Here is a 15,688-nt window from a genome sequence, read left to right on the forward strand (position 1 = left end):
CTGTGTCATAGCACAGCTGATGGAGGATGACAAACATTTCCAAAAGTCCAAAAGTCAAGATAGTGAAAAAATTAATATCCAAAATTCACTAACAAAATATTCAGCTGAGTAGTTTTTAGTTTGCAGTGAAGTTTGCTGTTTTATGTCACTTTTTGTCAGTGTGTAATGTGTCTGTAGAGAATATGCTGGTTTATGCTGCTTATTGTCGTCTTTGTTAGTTTATAGTTTATACAATCAATGAGTTGGATGTTACTTTTCATTTGATCAGCTGTATTGTCTTGGCTTTAGTTTTCCTCTTCAATATAGTGAAATTGATAAACATTAATACTGTTTTGACATGTCCCTTGTCCCCTGCTTGAAATGGTGTGATAATCATATAATTTCCTCAAGAGCAGTGATTAAGAGAAATATTTTCAGTGATGATGAAGGTGTGCTGTCATGCAGATTTTAGCACATTCTAAATGTTTTGTGGACCAATCGGGTTGCTTGGTCGTAACTACATGTTGTATAATTACATTTAAACAAACTTTAACTCTGTGCAGACTGAAATTTGTAAAACACGACCAGCTGCTAATAAAAGCAACCTCAGTCTGGTATTTGGCCGGTGGTGTTATCTGCCTCCTCTGCTTCTGTAGTGAACTTGGCTCAGGGCCATTTCTGGCCATTGTGTTGCCCAAAGCCAGACACGTCCCAGTGCCCCTGAGGAGGTTGATTCTCTTATTGGCAAATGCCTTCATATTTCAGAATTCAAATTAACTCAGCGTTGCTCAACTTCTGGTCTTTGTCATAAATATAGACATCCCAGATAGTTATTTTTGCACCGCTCTTTCATCTCAATCTCATTTGTGAATATTTCTGTAAATTAATATTTATCTATTTTTTTATGTTGCACAGTTAATCTAAAGTATGCCTGAAAGCCTTTGGCTCTGTGTTCATAAACTCCTCTTCCTGTAATAATTATCATTGTCTCCTGTAGTTTTTATTAAAGATACATAAAGGATGTCAGTGTGTATCTGTGGTGGCAGGGATGTTTGGACAGGATTTAGATTCTGTTCAATCTTGGCATGAAGAAATTGTCATGAGGACTGTCTAGTTGTTTGTGTCGCCTGGCCTGTCTCTCTGTCTGATTCTCTGTCTCTGTCCTCAGCCCCTGCTAACTTCCCTCAGGCTATGTCCTCCCATTTAACTCCCCAGACCTGACATTCTTTTCCTGTCCATCAGATGTCCTCAGACCTTCCCATCACTCCCAGTCACCTGACTCTCATTCATCTGTGAACCTGTTTCCACTTTCCCTAATTAGCCCTGCTATACATATACGAGCACCATATACCTTCCACCAGTCAGTGACCAATTTGAGATGATTTGTTGCTTTCTAAGCCATCTGAATCACCCCGTTCTCACTGCGAACTCATCAAAAACTGCCGCTCTGTCAGTGCTTTCAGTGGACGAGCATGACACCAAAAGCCACCTTCCACATCCGACTGGAACATGGCTGGAGGGCGTCCCTTGAGCGCAGCCAGATGGAGCTGGTCATGTGCGCATGAAACGCTGCTGTTACCATGTAGAGGGGAGGTGGATGGGTCCCACAAACAACTGACCTATCTGCAGGAGACCAGAGTTCACTTCCTGTGTGGTTATGTGTGTGTGTTTTTTTTCTCTACACCTTACCATGTGCCTCTTTTGCCTAAGCCTAACCGCCATCGCCGTAATGGCAGCCCAGAATGTAAAGCAGAAGCACACCTAAAATGTCATAAGTAGACAGAGCAGCATGTGACGAGTTGGGATGAGAATGTGGTGTCTGAATCTTTGACCTAATAGCTCTACCTGGTCCTGGTCCTAAAATTGCCCGACCTTCTGCCTGATCCAAAGACAAATGCAATGCCGCAGGGACGATGTTTTTCTGTAGGCCAACATGAAACTTAGCTCCTTCCTGGTTCCCTCGTCCAAAAGCCAATGGGATATTTCTATTGAATTTTGGATTATTGCTTAAAAAAGCTCTGTGGCAAACACACATTACTATACGATACTTACAGGTTTTGTTCATCAAAATAATATTCAAAAATCAACACTACTTTCAGGATATTTAAAGCCTAAATGCAGTCATCACAAACCATCACAACCTAACCAGTTTCCTCACTTTAACCAAGAAATCCTCCTCCGATATAAATTTTAGATGCAAGCTTACTCATTCAAAAAACAACTTTGAATGAGTTAGTTAGATTAGAAAAAAAATCTGAGATTTGTTTTGAGTGCCAGGACGTCACTTGTCTTACATAACTACACATAAATACAAAAACACAGACAACATATAACCAAAGAACAAAATCAGTTATTGTCTGGTTCAGAGTGCTCAGAGTGAAGTGAAACACTGCATAGATGTTAGTGTGTGGAAATCTTTTAAGCGCCAACCAGTTTACCTTTAGGAGGACTTTACGGATTTAGCTAGTTGCAACGGAGCAGTGAAATAAGGTTGAGCGTGGTGATGTTTCACCTCCTGAGTCCTGCTCTGAGCTGCCTGAATGAGTGACTTCATACTGAACTAGTTGAGCACTGGTTGATCAGACCAGTTGCGCATAATGTGACAAGAAGTGCAACACTTGATGGCATTGTCCCATTAAGTGAAGAATAATCCCAAACACAGAGATCCGTCCACAGCCCTTCATCTGGAGAGCTCTGATGACTGTAATCTAGCATTTAGCGTCTCTGCTAATCTCTTTGGATTACAGACTGTATAGATAAGTGATGCAAAGTGGTTCAAATCGTCTCTAAATCTTCCCTCCACTTTAGCTCGACCTATACAGTGTGTGCACTCTGACCGCTGATGTGTGAGAGCGTCGTATGTAATGTCGTTATCCTTATGCAGAGGTCAAAGGTCATGGCAGAGACTGTAAAGAGATATGGGACATTATAAAGAATCAGTTACAGTAGCGCAGAGTGAGGTGCATTGAATAGAACACTGGCGCCTCCTATAGGTACAGATCACCTACTGTAAAGGCATGAGCTGGTTTATTGAACAATTCAGGAGAAAACCTGAACGTGACCAAACATGTATAAACATAAGCATATATCCCAGCAGCACTTGAGGCACAAAAACAAACATTTCTTTAAAAATGCTGAAAACTGTTAGTTTTAAGAAAAAGTCAGTGCAACAGGTGTTGCATGAATTTCCTCCTCTTCCATTCAAATAACCCATAAAAAGAATTCAGATCCATTTTTGGGTCACTTGTTCCACTTCCTGTGAACTTGGATAATGTTTTGTGAGAAACAGCTGCCAGTTCCTGGATTCCACACAATCACACTGAGAAAGTGGGCCAAATGTCACTGTGACTTCTCAAAATGGAACTAAAATTGGTGTCACCAAAGCTTTTTGAAAAATGTAAATCCTATTTATTGTGTTTAGGTCCCCAAAACTCACACGGAGATTTTCGAGTTCAGTAACACTGACTCTGTTGGCGGGTTTCCATTAACCCCCAAATTGTGCAAATAATTGCAAAAATAAAATACACCTGGAAACACATCAAGTTCAAAAAACTATTTATCGCAAAAAAGTATTTATGCTTACATTGTGGTATTTCAGACAATTCAAAAAAGCCATATTTTGCAAAACTGCAGTGGAAACACTTTTAGGGCTTTTCTAGGTCACATGATGCTATGACTATGTGCTTATAGGAACTGGCTCCCTCATGACGCATCAGGTGCTACAAGAGCTGTTATTGAATAACATAATTCTTCAAAGAGTTTTGAATCTACAATTCCTCTGTGAAATTGTGGACTATCACCTCCCAGAAATAGCTTACATGTGGCCGTCCCACGTATAAGGAGCCCGCCTTTCCATTATCACTTGCATAACACGCTTACGTGGCCTTGGATTGGACATGATGACGGCTACTGCGGTGGCTGCAATAGAAATAAAGCTGTTAATGTTTTCAACATCCATCACCATCCAAACGGCCAGGTCAGTTGTTGTGAGTCATCAATATTTGAGTATTTCTCAGTATTTGAAGAACAGAACAAAGTGATACTCGTTTTCTATTACTTTAAAAGGGTCTTATTACACTTTTTGGGTTTTTCTTTTGTCTTTATTGTTTTGTGTTGTATTTTTGTGCTAGTAAAAGGTCTGCTTAGTAATAAAGCCCAAGTCCAAGCCAAAGGGAGTTCTCTCTGCTCCTAAATAGCCTGAAAGAACTAACAATGTGATATCACAATGTAACAAACAGTATAAAGTGTTCAAAGAGAGAGACAGCCAACCAATCACAGCAGACTTGGTGTCTCTGGAGGCGGGACATAAGAGCAGACAGATTGTGTCAGACAGAGGTGTTGCAGCAGAGGGCAGTATGAGACACATGATGTGTTTTTTTTTGGGTTTTTTTGTAACATTAAAACATGTAAACGTATTCTAGCAGATCCCCAACATACAAATATGTTCCCGAAAATGAGCATATAAGGGCCTCTTTAAGGTCACAAAATTCGACTTTCTTCTTCTAGCCCTCCATACCTACCCATTTCAGTATGAAGCAACCGTATACCTGCTCTAATCTGAGCACAAAGTGATCTTCTTTTCTTCAGAAAATTATTCAGGACAAAATTTTTAGTGGAATATTCATATTTAATTTCACAGTAGGCATGTAGCTTTGGTTCACTCCAAATCTCATCTATCCAATTCTTGTCTTTTTCTAATCTGAAGAATAATTGCTCAAATCCACTTCTACAGTGCAAATCATGCATGTCTGCTACCCACACACCATTCTGTTGTATATACCATTTTAATATGTTTTAATTAATATATTGTCATCCATATCGAGTAGCTTATTCAATAGCCTGGCAGTGGAGACCTTCAATGAACCTTGCAGTGTTTCCACCCTACACCTCCTGAGGCTGCTATCATGGGTAACTATGTGACTTGCATCTGATGTTGTTGATGGTGTGATGAACTTGCTGGTCTTTAACACACTGGTGCTTTTTGTTGGAGTTGACCTGAGTGTGTGCACACTCACTGTATTGATTGCACCTCTGACAATTATCTGGAGCCACCTGACATCAGACTTGGTGTACATGTACTTGTACTTGGTTTATATGTCCAGATGAAGATAGAAGTTGAAATACATAGGCGTCAGGCCTGTTTATTAAAAGCTTTTTAACTTTTGCAAAACACTGTGCCTTGGGATTTTTTGGTTTCAATTTATTGATAAAAGAAGAAACTGTGTGTTTAAAACATTAAATTTTGACCTGAGCTGAGGACGGCAGCCAGCTGGTAAAAACCTGATAGTTCTCTTATGAATGAGTGTATTTTGGCATCTTTTAGCTGATGATCTGTTTTTGTTTGGCAGGGCCTGCTATCCCTGTTGGAGTGGACGTTCAGGTGGAAAGTTTGGACAGCATCTCTGAGGTTGATATGGTAAGAAAACCTGCCTTCATCCACACCTGCATATAATGTCACACAATATTAAAGATGATGCATGCCACAGTATGAGACCTATCGGAGAAATATAAAAATTGTTTCAAAATAAAAGTGTTATAACAATGTGTAGAAAATTCAAATGATTTTATTTGGAAAATGTTATTATGATAATAAAATTTACAGTGCTGGTCATTTACAACATGCTTTAACGCTTAGAAACTATGGGCAGCATCACTTTTCTTGTGGTGTTTTCAAATGCCTTTCACAAGTAAACCTTTGCATCATGCACAAATTGATGCAATATCTTTCAAAGACATGGGGAAAAAGGCAACTTGGAAAGAAATGAGTAGAAAAAAAACCCAGCAAGAAATAATTAGCTTTAGAAAATTATTTTTTTTTAAAGCTAGGGGAAAATGTAAAGGTAAATAAACGGAAAAATCTAAAACATAAAAAAAATCTGTTTAAAATAATCACAGCTACATAATTAAAAATATTTCTTCTTGTGTCGCTCAAAAGAAGATTAAAATATCAAAGCAATTCATGCAACAGAAGTTGTCATTTAAAAAAATCTGTTCATACAAACACACACACACACACACACACATATATAACATATGTTAAATTCCTGTGCAGCACAGTACACAATCATGAAGTTCACATACTCACATTCACAAATAATAATAATAACTTTTTATAGCATCTTTAAAAATACAGTTTACAAGGTGCTTTGCAAACAAAGCAAGGCAGAGCCAAGAAGGCCCAGAGGGGACTAAACAATAGAAGTCATGGTGCCACAAGACAAAAGCCACAAGAGTTAAGGCAGAATAAAACAGCAGATTAGAGGCAAAAACGTGTCAGAAAAAAACAAAATAAAGGCAGTAAACACAGAACATTAAAAATAATGATAACAATAAACATGATTAAGACAAAATGAAAAGATACATTAAAAGATAAAATTAAAAGATAAACTAAAAGATGAATAAAAGGAGAACATAACATAAAAGCAAGTCTATAAAAATGGGATTTAAGAAGTCATTTTAAATAAGTCAGTGATTCTGCAGCCTTATTGACTTTGGAACAGCCAGAGGGCCCCCACTTGAGGATCTAAGATATTAGTCTTATGTGCGTAAATAATCAGTAATATAAACTGTACAATAAAATCATAACTTTACGGAAGCTTTTTTTTTGTGCCTCCAGTCTATTGTCATCAGATCATGTGTGATAATTACAGGCACTGTGTGTTTAACTGCTGCCAAACTCAGGTGACCTCCGCTCAGTACTGTGCCTGAACTGAGACAGAGAGGCTGCTGCCGCTCTGGTAATGTGCCACTTTCACCACGCCTGCTGTGTAGACAGGATGTTAAAGCTCACCATGGGAACAGCCAGCAGGTCTGAGCATCTCTGCGAGCAGCTTGATAAGGAGAGAGAGGAAGTTATCTGGGGCCATGAAGTGCTTTAAGAGCAAAGAGTCACATCTGAAAATCAGCTGTATAATAGACTGTAAAGTCATTAAAAGTGCAGCAGTAAATTCCTGTTCCTTGTTTCTTGTTGGTGTATTTGATACAATGTGGAGCTTCTGATTTCTGCCTGTTAAAAATCACAGTGGGGAAGGCATAAATAATTTATGGTTTAGCAATGGATTTGTGTCAGTGCAAAACTGAATGGATTCTGGCAATATTGCTAAAATGTAGGTGCAGGATTGCATGACCTTGCTGCTGTGTAATTCAAGTTGAGGCTGGAATTAAACATCACTGATTCTTCCTGTAGGTTCAGAATGCTAATAGGCTGGACAGAATTTATGAGAGCAGGCAGACAGGGCCAAAGTAAAACCCTGGTTACAGGTTCTTGTTTGTTAACAATATTTTTACATTTTTTACATTTAATTATTTTGCACCATTAAAAACAATATCAGAGATCAGGTCAAAAAGAACACAGGAAAACAGGAGATGGAGAGGTTAGAGGCTCATATGGGCTTATAGAAATACCTCACTGAAGGTTATACAATACGTTACGAGTTATACAATAAATTACAATACTGTGATACAAGCATATACAATGGAGTTGGCAATACAAAATAAAAAAAGATAAATTATGAGTGTGTACATGCGTGTGTGTGCATTTGCGCATAATTAGACTGCAGATTACAATACACTAATGAAGGCTTGATTCATTAGAATGGCCCCCTTCTTGTTTGAAGTAAGTAATTACCCTCTTGGATGGGTGCTGCTTATGGTCTGACACATTATTTACATTACTTTTTTCTAAAGTCCCAACTAGAAATGTCACTATCTGGTTATGTTTGCTTTTGATAGGCCCAGTAAATAGGTAACTGGTTGACTTCTAAGGGAAAAAAAAAAAAAAAAAAAGTGAAATACAAGAGGTCTTTTAGTGCAGGCAGCGCTCAATTGACTCAGTGACACTGACTTTATAATAAAGTGCTATCCATTTAGAGAAGGTGAAATTTTACTGGGATGTAAATGTCTTGACGTTTATTTCATTTTCTGTTGTCTTTGCTGACAGACAGTTGGCCAGTTTCAACATGTGGTCTCATTGGTTCCTCAGCCACACACTACACAGCACACCAGCTCGGGTGGTAATGGTAAATGGACTATACTTGTATAGCGCTTTTCTAGTCTTATTGACCACTCAAAGCACTTTAACACTACATGTCACATTCACCCATTCCCACACACATTCACACACTGGTGGCCGAGGCTACCATATTGTGCCACCTGCTACTCAGTAATCATTCACACACACTCACACTCCGATGACGCAGCATCAGGAGCAATTTGGGGTTCAGTATCTTGCCCAAGGATACTTTGACATGTTGTCCAGAGGAGCTGGGGATCGAACCGCTGAACTTCTGATTAGAGGACGACCCACGCTACCTCTGAGCCACAGCCGTCCCCAGGTGGAAGCTAATGCTACCATGCTAGCAATGATGCTTGTTCACTGATGGGATTCTCTAAAAAAGTGTGGACTGATGATCACAAAAAAATTCAAAATCATCTCTGTTTGAAGTTATAGTTAGGCATGAGGTCTCCTGTGGGTTTAATCTTGGGGTTAAGGCAAATAATAGGTTAAAAAACAACTTCTTGGGTTGCGGTTTTCCAAGTTTAGCCGACAGGTGACAAAATGACTCTTAGTCATAGACTTTAATAGAACCACTTTCAATGCACGCTTACGAGAACATGTATCAGGCAGACAACACTCTGTGTGACGCAGGACGTAAGGCTCCGCCCCCGAGTGAAACAACACTTTTAAAAAGAGTCCCATTCAGTGATCAGCTGATAACACCTTTCCTGTGACAGAGCGCGTTGCTTCATGAACATCCCCACCCCTTAGGTCGCCTGGTGGCTTCATTTCATTTGTTAACACCACTACCTGCGCTGACACTGCTAACAGTGCTAACACGGCTAACAAATGTAACATAGTCAACAATGCTAAAGATAATGATGATAGTATATAGATATAGATAATATTCCACAGGAGGTCAGGACGGTATTACAAGTGGTAATTACCAAATGAGCTACGCTGCTAGCTAGCTAGCAAGCTCCTGCAGACCCAAAATTATTCTGGGCCCAACCTCGCCAGCGAGCTTTGCCCAGGAACGTCCCAAAAACAGAAAAAAAGAAGAAAATAATAAAATCAAGGCAGAGAGCAAAGAGTCTGCAGATAAAAAAAATCAACACAAGCGTAGTGTGGCTCATAGGTGATGACTGAGATGAAATATTTATGTTTTTGGTTTTGTTTTTTGTTTTTTTTTTGTTATTGTTTTAGGAAAGTCCTTCCCAGTTTAGCTTCAATTCTTAGGTATAAGTGAAAATTACAAGTCAGTAGAAAGCAGCTGTCAGGACTTCACACTGTGGCGCTCTTCGAGGTGCTGATCCTGCTGCTGGGAGCAGCCAGGGAGCTGTCCACGGTGCTGTTTCAGCCCCTCTCACAGCAGGAAGGCTCCTGCCAGGGGAACCCCCAGCCAATAACCTGCTTCTTTAATCACTGCCTGCACCTCTTTCCAAAAATATAAAGCACATATAGCAGGGGCATTTTGAGGATGTGAGGACATTGGGGGCTTAGTCCAGACCTTTGTAGTGCCGTGCAGGAAATCTTTTTTGATAAACAAGCTGTATTTTGATGCTTTGCACTCTGGCATCTTATTCACCTTACAAACTTTTTTTTTTCAATACACACACACACACACACACACACACACAGAATAATTATTAGGCCTATTCTTAATGTTTAAAAGAATTAGCCTGCATATTTAGATTTGGGGCGATTTCTAAAACTTCTGGGGCCTTGGACTCCAAGGCCAAACAGTGCCACTGCCAAATAGTCCTTTCTGTTTGCTGAGTCTTGGATTTACACACATAGACAAGTAGACAATACATTTAGCTTAATGATTTTTACTTTTCCTGTTGATTTGATTTCTCTCAAAAACATGGGGAGAAGGCATCAAGCAACTTAACAAGACATGGAGAGAAGAAAGGAAAAAAAGAAAAGTTACAAAGAAGTTACCTGAAAACAAGCCAAAAAAGTTAAAATGAATAAATAGGAATAGGAAATTGCCTTAAAATGTGCTGTAAATTTAAAAAAAAAAAAAGCGTATATCTATTTTATAAATTATATAAAATTATTACAATAATATAGTTTTCTGGTCTTTTTTTGGGGTAATTTTCTAAATATCATTCCCTGTTTTAAACTTTTTTGGGGGGGGGGGGGTAATTATCTTGTCACCTTTTACTCATTTTTGCAGTTTCTTGCCAACTTGGTCATTGATTTTTTTCCCCCTATGTTTTTGTTTCAGAGGGTCAAATAGCTTGTGAAAGGTGTCTGAACGCAGCACAAGAAAACCAATCCAGTTTTCAAAGGGTTAATGGTCACAAGTGATTTAGTCAGAAGCCTTGTTGGTTGTAGCGGTTTTTGTTTTCTAGAAAATAAAACTCCAGAAATGTTTCACCTAACTTTTACTGCACTTGGGTGCTCACTGCATTCTTATTACAGCATCTTAAACAATCATGCTTCATCATTGTATGCATACAGTTATTTATACAGTCCCATACAGCGTCTTCCAGTGCAGTGAAGGGTAAAATAATCTGTTGATACAATTATGAAGCAATTTAATTTAATTCCATTTTCTACCTCTAAGTGACTCCATGCACTCAAAGTGACTCCATTTGAAATAGCCGGAATATAGTTCTGTCCCTTGGAAAGTTGTCAGGCAGAATAACTGCTCACAACATGAAGTCAGTCGGAAGGGAAACAGGAAAGTGAGGAAATCTAATTAAATGTTGACAACTGAGGACCAAAAGCAATTAAAGAGTGACCACTTTTTCCCCAACTGATGGGCTTTTTGATGGTCTCCACCGCAGCCAGATTTCCCTGGTTGTTCAGCTGCTGTCAGTGCTGCTCCCACAGTGTGAGCACAGTTACTGTTAATCAACCTTTCTGTTAAACTCATTAACCAGTTGCATTTTGTTTCTCAGCTTCCTTCTTCACACATATGCTTTTTGGTTCATGGCGTGTTTTTGGACATTCATCTGGTCTTGACCAGCTCAGTCGACCAAACCATAAATATATTGCATTTATACATTTCATGTGTGCGTTATCAGCATTTCTAAAGTGACGTAGTATATGAGCTGTCACCTGAAGGTGGAGGGGATGACGGATCAGGTGTCATGCAGGCGAGATGCCTGCCAAGCTGCAGGCTACTGTTAAAGACCAATAAATGACTCAACAATTTTTCTGTTTTTAGAGTCATCACTGTGTTTCTAGCAGCTTTTCAGCCCCCAAATGTGTTTGTCAGCAACCATGCAGCTAAATTTCCAGCAGGGATAGTGCCACAAAAAACACATTTTTTTACCAACACACTTATTCAAAACATGACAGGAAGGCAATGAGCATGTCTCCAAAAGAAACCAAACCGATTTACTCACGACCCAGAGGTTTAAATGCTTGTTCGAAAGCTGTCAACAAAACTGATGTTGAACCTGGTTCTAATGGGTTAACAGGTGCATTATAGCAAAATGATCCTAAATTTGCTTAAAATTATGGAAACAAATCACTACTAAGGAGGGAATAAGGAGGAAGCAAAGAAAAAAAACAAAGAAATTAGTCCTTTTTTACTATCAAAGCAACAACAACAAAATCTCTCAGTCCAGTTCTGTGGCTGGTTGAGATGAGCTTTTATTCAGTGTGCAGTGGAGACAGGAGTTCACAGAAAGGGTGTAGAATTTTCTCATCAACATTCAGATCGAGCTTTTACATCAAGGCTAGCCTAAAACAATGGCATGTGGGCTGGACTAGTCAAGAGGTCTGAGTTACAACAGAAGGTGAATAGAATTCAGGAAACCCGGACAGAATAATGAACACTACACTCTGATTCAGTCTGCGCTAGGTGTCTATTTTGGGAAAAACTGACAAAAAAGAGTTAGCGTTCCAATTGCAACTAAGAATGTATATATCTGTTTCTATAATTAAAAAAGAGAGACTTTTTTTCACATATGCAATTATATATATATATATATATATATATATATATATATATATATATATATATATGTGTGTGTGTGTGTGTGTGTGTGTGTGTGTGTGTGTGTGTGTGTGTGTTTGTATTTTGTCATAAGGGCCTTTAGACACTTCATTTAAAGAAATAATTTCCTGGCCTTTATTTCATGGTGCAGGCTTTACAGTTTTTAATCAGTGAACTGACAGGATCAGATCAGGATCATTTTCTTTTACATTACACAGCTGGACTGTGAATCAGTTGAAAGAAGAAATGACTCATTTGAACGTTGAATTCATAAGCTATAAAGTTTCGCTCTTGCTCAGTTCAGTCCGCTCAGGAGTTTTACTGCTACATTTTATTTGGTCTGTTATGAACAGTAGTTTATGGTGGCTAATGATGGCTTAATAAAGAGAGAGATTGATTCTTGACACTGATTTTTTGCTTCTACATTTCAGCAGGTCACAGATAAACATTTCAGAGGTTTTATCACAAAAGTAAAATAAGAACTAGGCCAGCATACCTGGGGACATATTTGTTTTTTTTCCTGCATGTGGTCCCATTCCACTTCCTGTCAGTCCAGGTACCTACTGATGACGTCTTTAAGACATGACTTCATTGTTCCCTGCGGGGAAAATAAAAAAAATCACAAACACACAGTTTGGAAAATGAAGGAAAATCCAATATGCCATTTTCCCATAACTACCATCTCGGGCCTCAGTGGCTGCTGTGCTTATACTCTCACTTTAAAGTGCCAGTAAATCAGCAGTTAGAGCACGTTCTGTGGTAAAACAGAGAGATCAATTCAAGGACACAGTGTTGGAACTTTTTACAAATTTCATTGGGTTTAAAAGGAATGCTTCACTAGCAAAATGACCATTTGTATATGAATAACTCATTGCATGTTATTTTGAATTCATGAAGAAAGCTTTGTTTTTTTCTTGTATGCCTCCATGATGAACTGATAATCAAAAATAAAAAAAGAACATTCTTCATGAACTGAAGTAATAGGGCATCACATTTAACAACAGCAAAACTATATCAACACATCTGCCAACAACAATCTCCCACAGATTATACTCTTGTGCTGTATAATCCGAGTCTCATTTTTCGAGTTGTGTGCTCAGCACTTCTTAATGGATTGATTTCACTAAAACCTGACAATTAAAAAATGCCTTAGCACAAACCGATGCACTGTAAAGTAACGTGCATTCAAATTCTGCCAGAACTGAGCTCTTACACACATACAGCACAGCCACACTCAGGATGTGTTGCTCCAAGACGTTCTCATTTCAAGTCATCACATATTGCCACTTTGTTTCCACATCGAAATTTTACACTCTAGGTATCCCTCGGCGTCTGCTATTGACGTTCCATGTAATCAATAAAAGCTCAAGCTGACACAGATGGTTAGGTTTACACAAATGGAGCACATTGTAAGGTGGAGAAAAAACACCACATTCAGAAAGGAAGCAAATACTGGACTCCTTCATAAAAATCCCAGGTTTGTTTAATCTGCCCCCCATATAGGACCTTTGTACTCCTTACATTACATTGTTACTGGCAGTATTTCAACCTGATGCCGTCCAGCGGCGTATTTTGCAGACACCACATGTTCTGTCCGGCCAGTGACTGGTTTGGATAAAATTATACCAAGTCTACTAACTAAAAGTTCATGTGTCATGGGTTTAGTCTGATAAACATCATCCTCGCTTCCTTTGATTCCACCAGGACTTCACCATGACTCTGTACCTGAGGCACTACTGGAAGGATGAGCGCCTGTCCTTCACCAGCAGCACCAACAAAAGCATGACGTTTGATGGTCGTCTGGTGAAGAAGATCTGGGTGCCTGATGTCTTCTTTGTTCACTCTAAGAGGTCCTTCATCCACGACACCACTACTGATAACATCATGCTGCGTGTCTTTCCTGATGGACATGTCCTCTACAGCTTAAGGTCTGTAACATTTCAGCATCTCCCTTAATGACACGATAGGAAAATAGGAAATTTCTACAAGCAGCGATTACATTTCATATTTGGATTCATTGTAGGCAGCAATCTCTCAGGACAGGACAAAATAAGACAATATAGAATTGATTTTAAGCCGAACCATGTTTTTTTGTCTGAGTATAATTATGAGCTTTTGTTGCCTAAACCCAAGGAAATGAATGTAAAAAACTGGGTGTTTTACCTACAGTCATTTTTTTTTTAAAAAAAAAGACTGTATGCATATAATGAGCAGAAAGTGTACATTTCGTGTGAAAACGGAAGTCTATTTTGAAAAGACACAATTCATGTAAGAAGCGTAAATTGACATGCTGTCCCTGAACATCTAAAATTGACACATGAGGATACCTAGAGTTTTTTCTGATGTGTAGGTCCACTGGCATAGCTTTGCTATTTAAAATTTGAGCATTTGAGCATGACAGTGATGCAGTTAGCACAGGTCCGCAAGCGTGTGTTCAAATGAAGTTAAAGTAAACCCTCTCGTGTAATATTGCAATTATACAACTATTACCAACAATACAAATGTGTAATCAAAATGTATTTATGTTTTGGAGCAATTAGCTCTCAAAATGAAAACACTTTTGGGAGTGTGATCCCCGTTTCCATGGAAAGACACAGAGTCTGACTATCAGTCACATCAGTAGAATCCTTCATGTAATGAAACCTAGTTCACTACTCCAGCAAGTACACCGATCCTTAGTAGTAACAACCTGCAGACATGTTTTCTAGTCCCTGTCGAGTCTGCTGGCCAACATGCACTTATACTTTTGATGGATGGTGGGGTTTTCCAAACTAAATAAATATACCAGATATAAACACAGAAATGCTCAGCTTGCTCAGTCTTGTTACAACTAAAATATCTGCTGAAAAAGGTTTTTTCCGTGTACAGATATAATTACTACATCCGCAAACTTCACCTGTATATTTAAGCTAGTAGCTCCGTGTCACGACACAGCTGATGGGGGATGACAAACATTTTTAACTCAAGAGCAAGGTAAAGTCCAAAAGTTAATCAAATTGCTTGGTCTATTTGTTGTATAATGATCATAAAGCTTTTGGACCTTTGTGTTGAAAATATTTAGTCACACAAATTATCTATGCTCTATAGATATTTCACAGTCCAAATCATTTTTGATTTATTGTTTCTACAACTCCAGGCAGCCATTGGCCTCCATTTATTTCTGAGTGTTATAAAACGGTCACGGTGACATTATTGCATGATAATGGAATGTGCAGATTGATGCGTCAGGTCTGCACTGCTTTACCTCACAACAATGCTCCTTTGATTATAATAATGCAGACAATGGATTACATAACTCAAGCAGGGTTCAAGAATCTACTGATGGTTTGAATGAAAAGTCCAAGTCCGCATTTTGAAGCCTTATCTTCTGTTGAATAATGAGGTGGGTCACTCTGACTGAAAGAGCTGCTAACCTTAACAGAATTCATTAGCCTGAGCTTAATTGGAAAAGTTGTATATGTATCTGTGTAAGAGCTACTTCAGAGGCATTAATAATATTCTGAGAAAATCACTTCATACTTGTAATTTCTTGTCATTTAAAATGGTTTTCATTAGAAATCAGTTAACACAAAATCATGTTCAATGCAGAGCAACAGCCCTGTGTTCATGCTGGCACAGATCAAAGGCAAAGACCTTATGAACAAACACCCGGTAATTTAGCATCTCACCGTGACATTGTTTGTATCGCTAGAGGAGAGTGGATTCAGGTCAGGTGGTCCGGGGCAAGTCTGGTCTCCAGAGATATGTTAAAGCAC

General features: G+C 38.8%; 1 protein-coding gene across 1 annotated transcript in view; it reads left to right on the forward strand.

The window, feature by feature from the left end:
- Positions 1-15,688, forward strand: part of gabrr2a (gamma-aminobutyric acid type A receptor subunit rho2a) — a 68,364-nt gene that overhangs the window by 26,389 nt on the left and 26,287 nt on the right. The window contains exons 3-4 of the mRNA XM_042500606.1: positions 5,328-5,395; positions 13,638-13,861. Coding sequence (XP_042356540.1) covers positions 5,328-5,395; positions 13,638-13,861 — 292 coding nt within the window. The remainder of the gene's footprint in view (positions 1-5,327; positions 5,396-13,637; positions 13,862-15,688) is intronic.

The sequence above is a fragment of the Plectropomus leopardus genome, chromosome 14, assembly GCF_008729295.1.
Source record: "Plectropomus leopardus isolate mb chromosome 14, YSFRI_Pleo_2.0, whole genome shotgun sequence".
Taxonomy (NCBI): Eukaryota; Metazoa; Chordata; class Actinopteri; order Perciformes; family Serranidae; genus Plectropomus; species Plectropomus leopardus.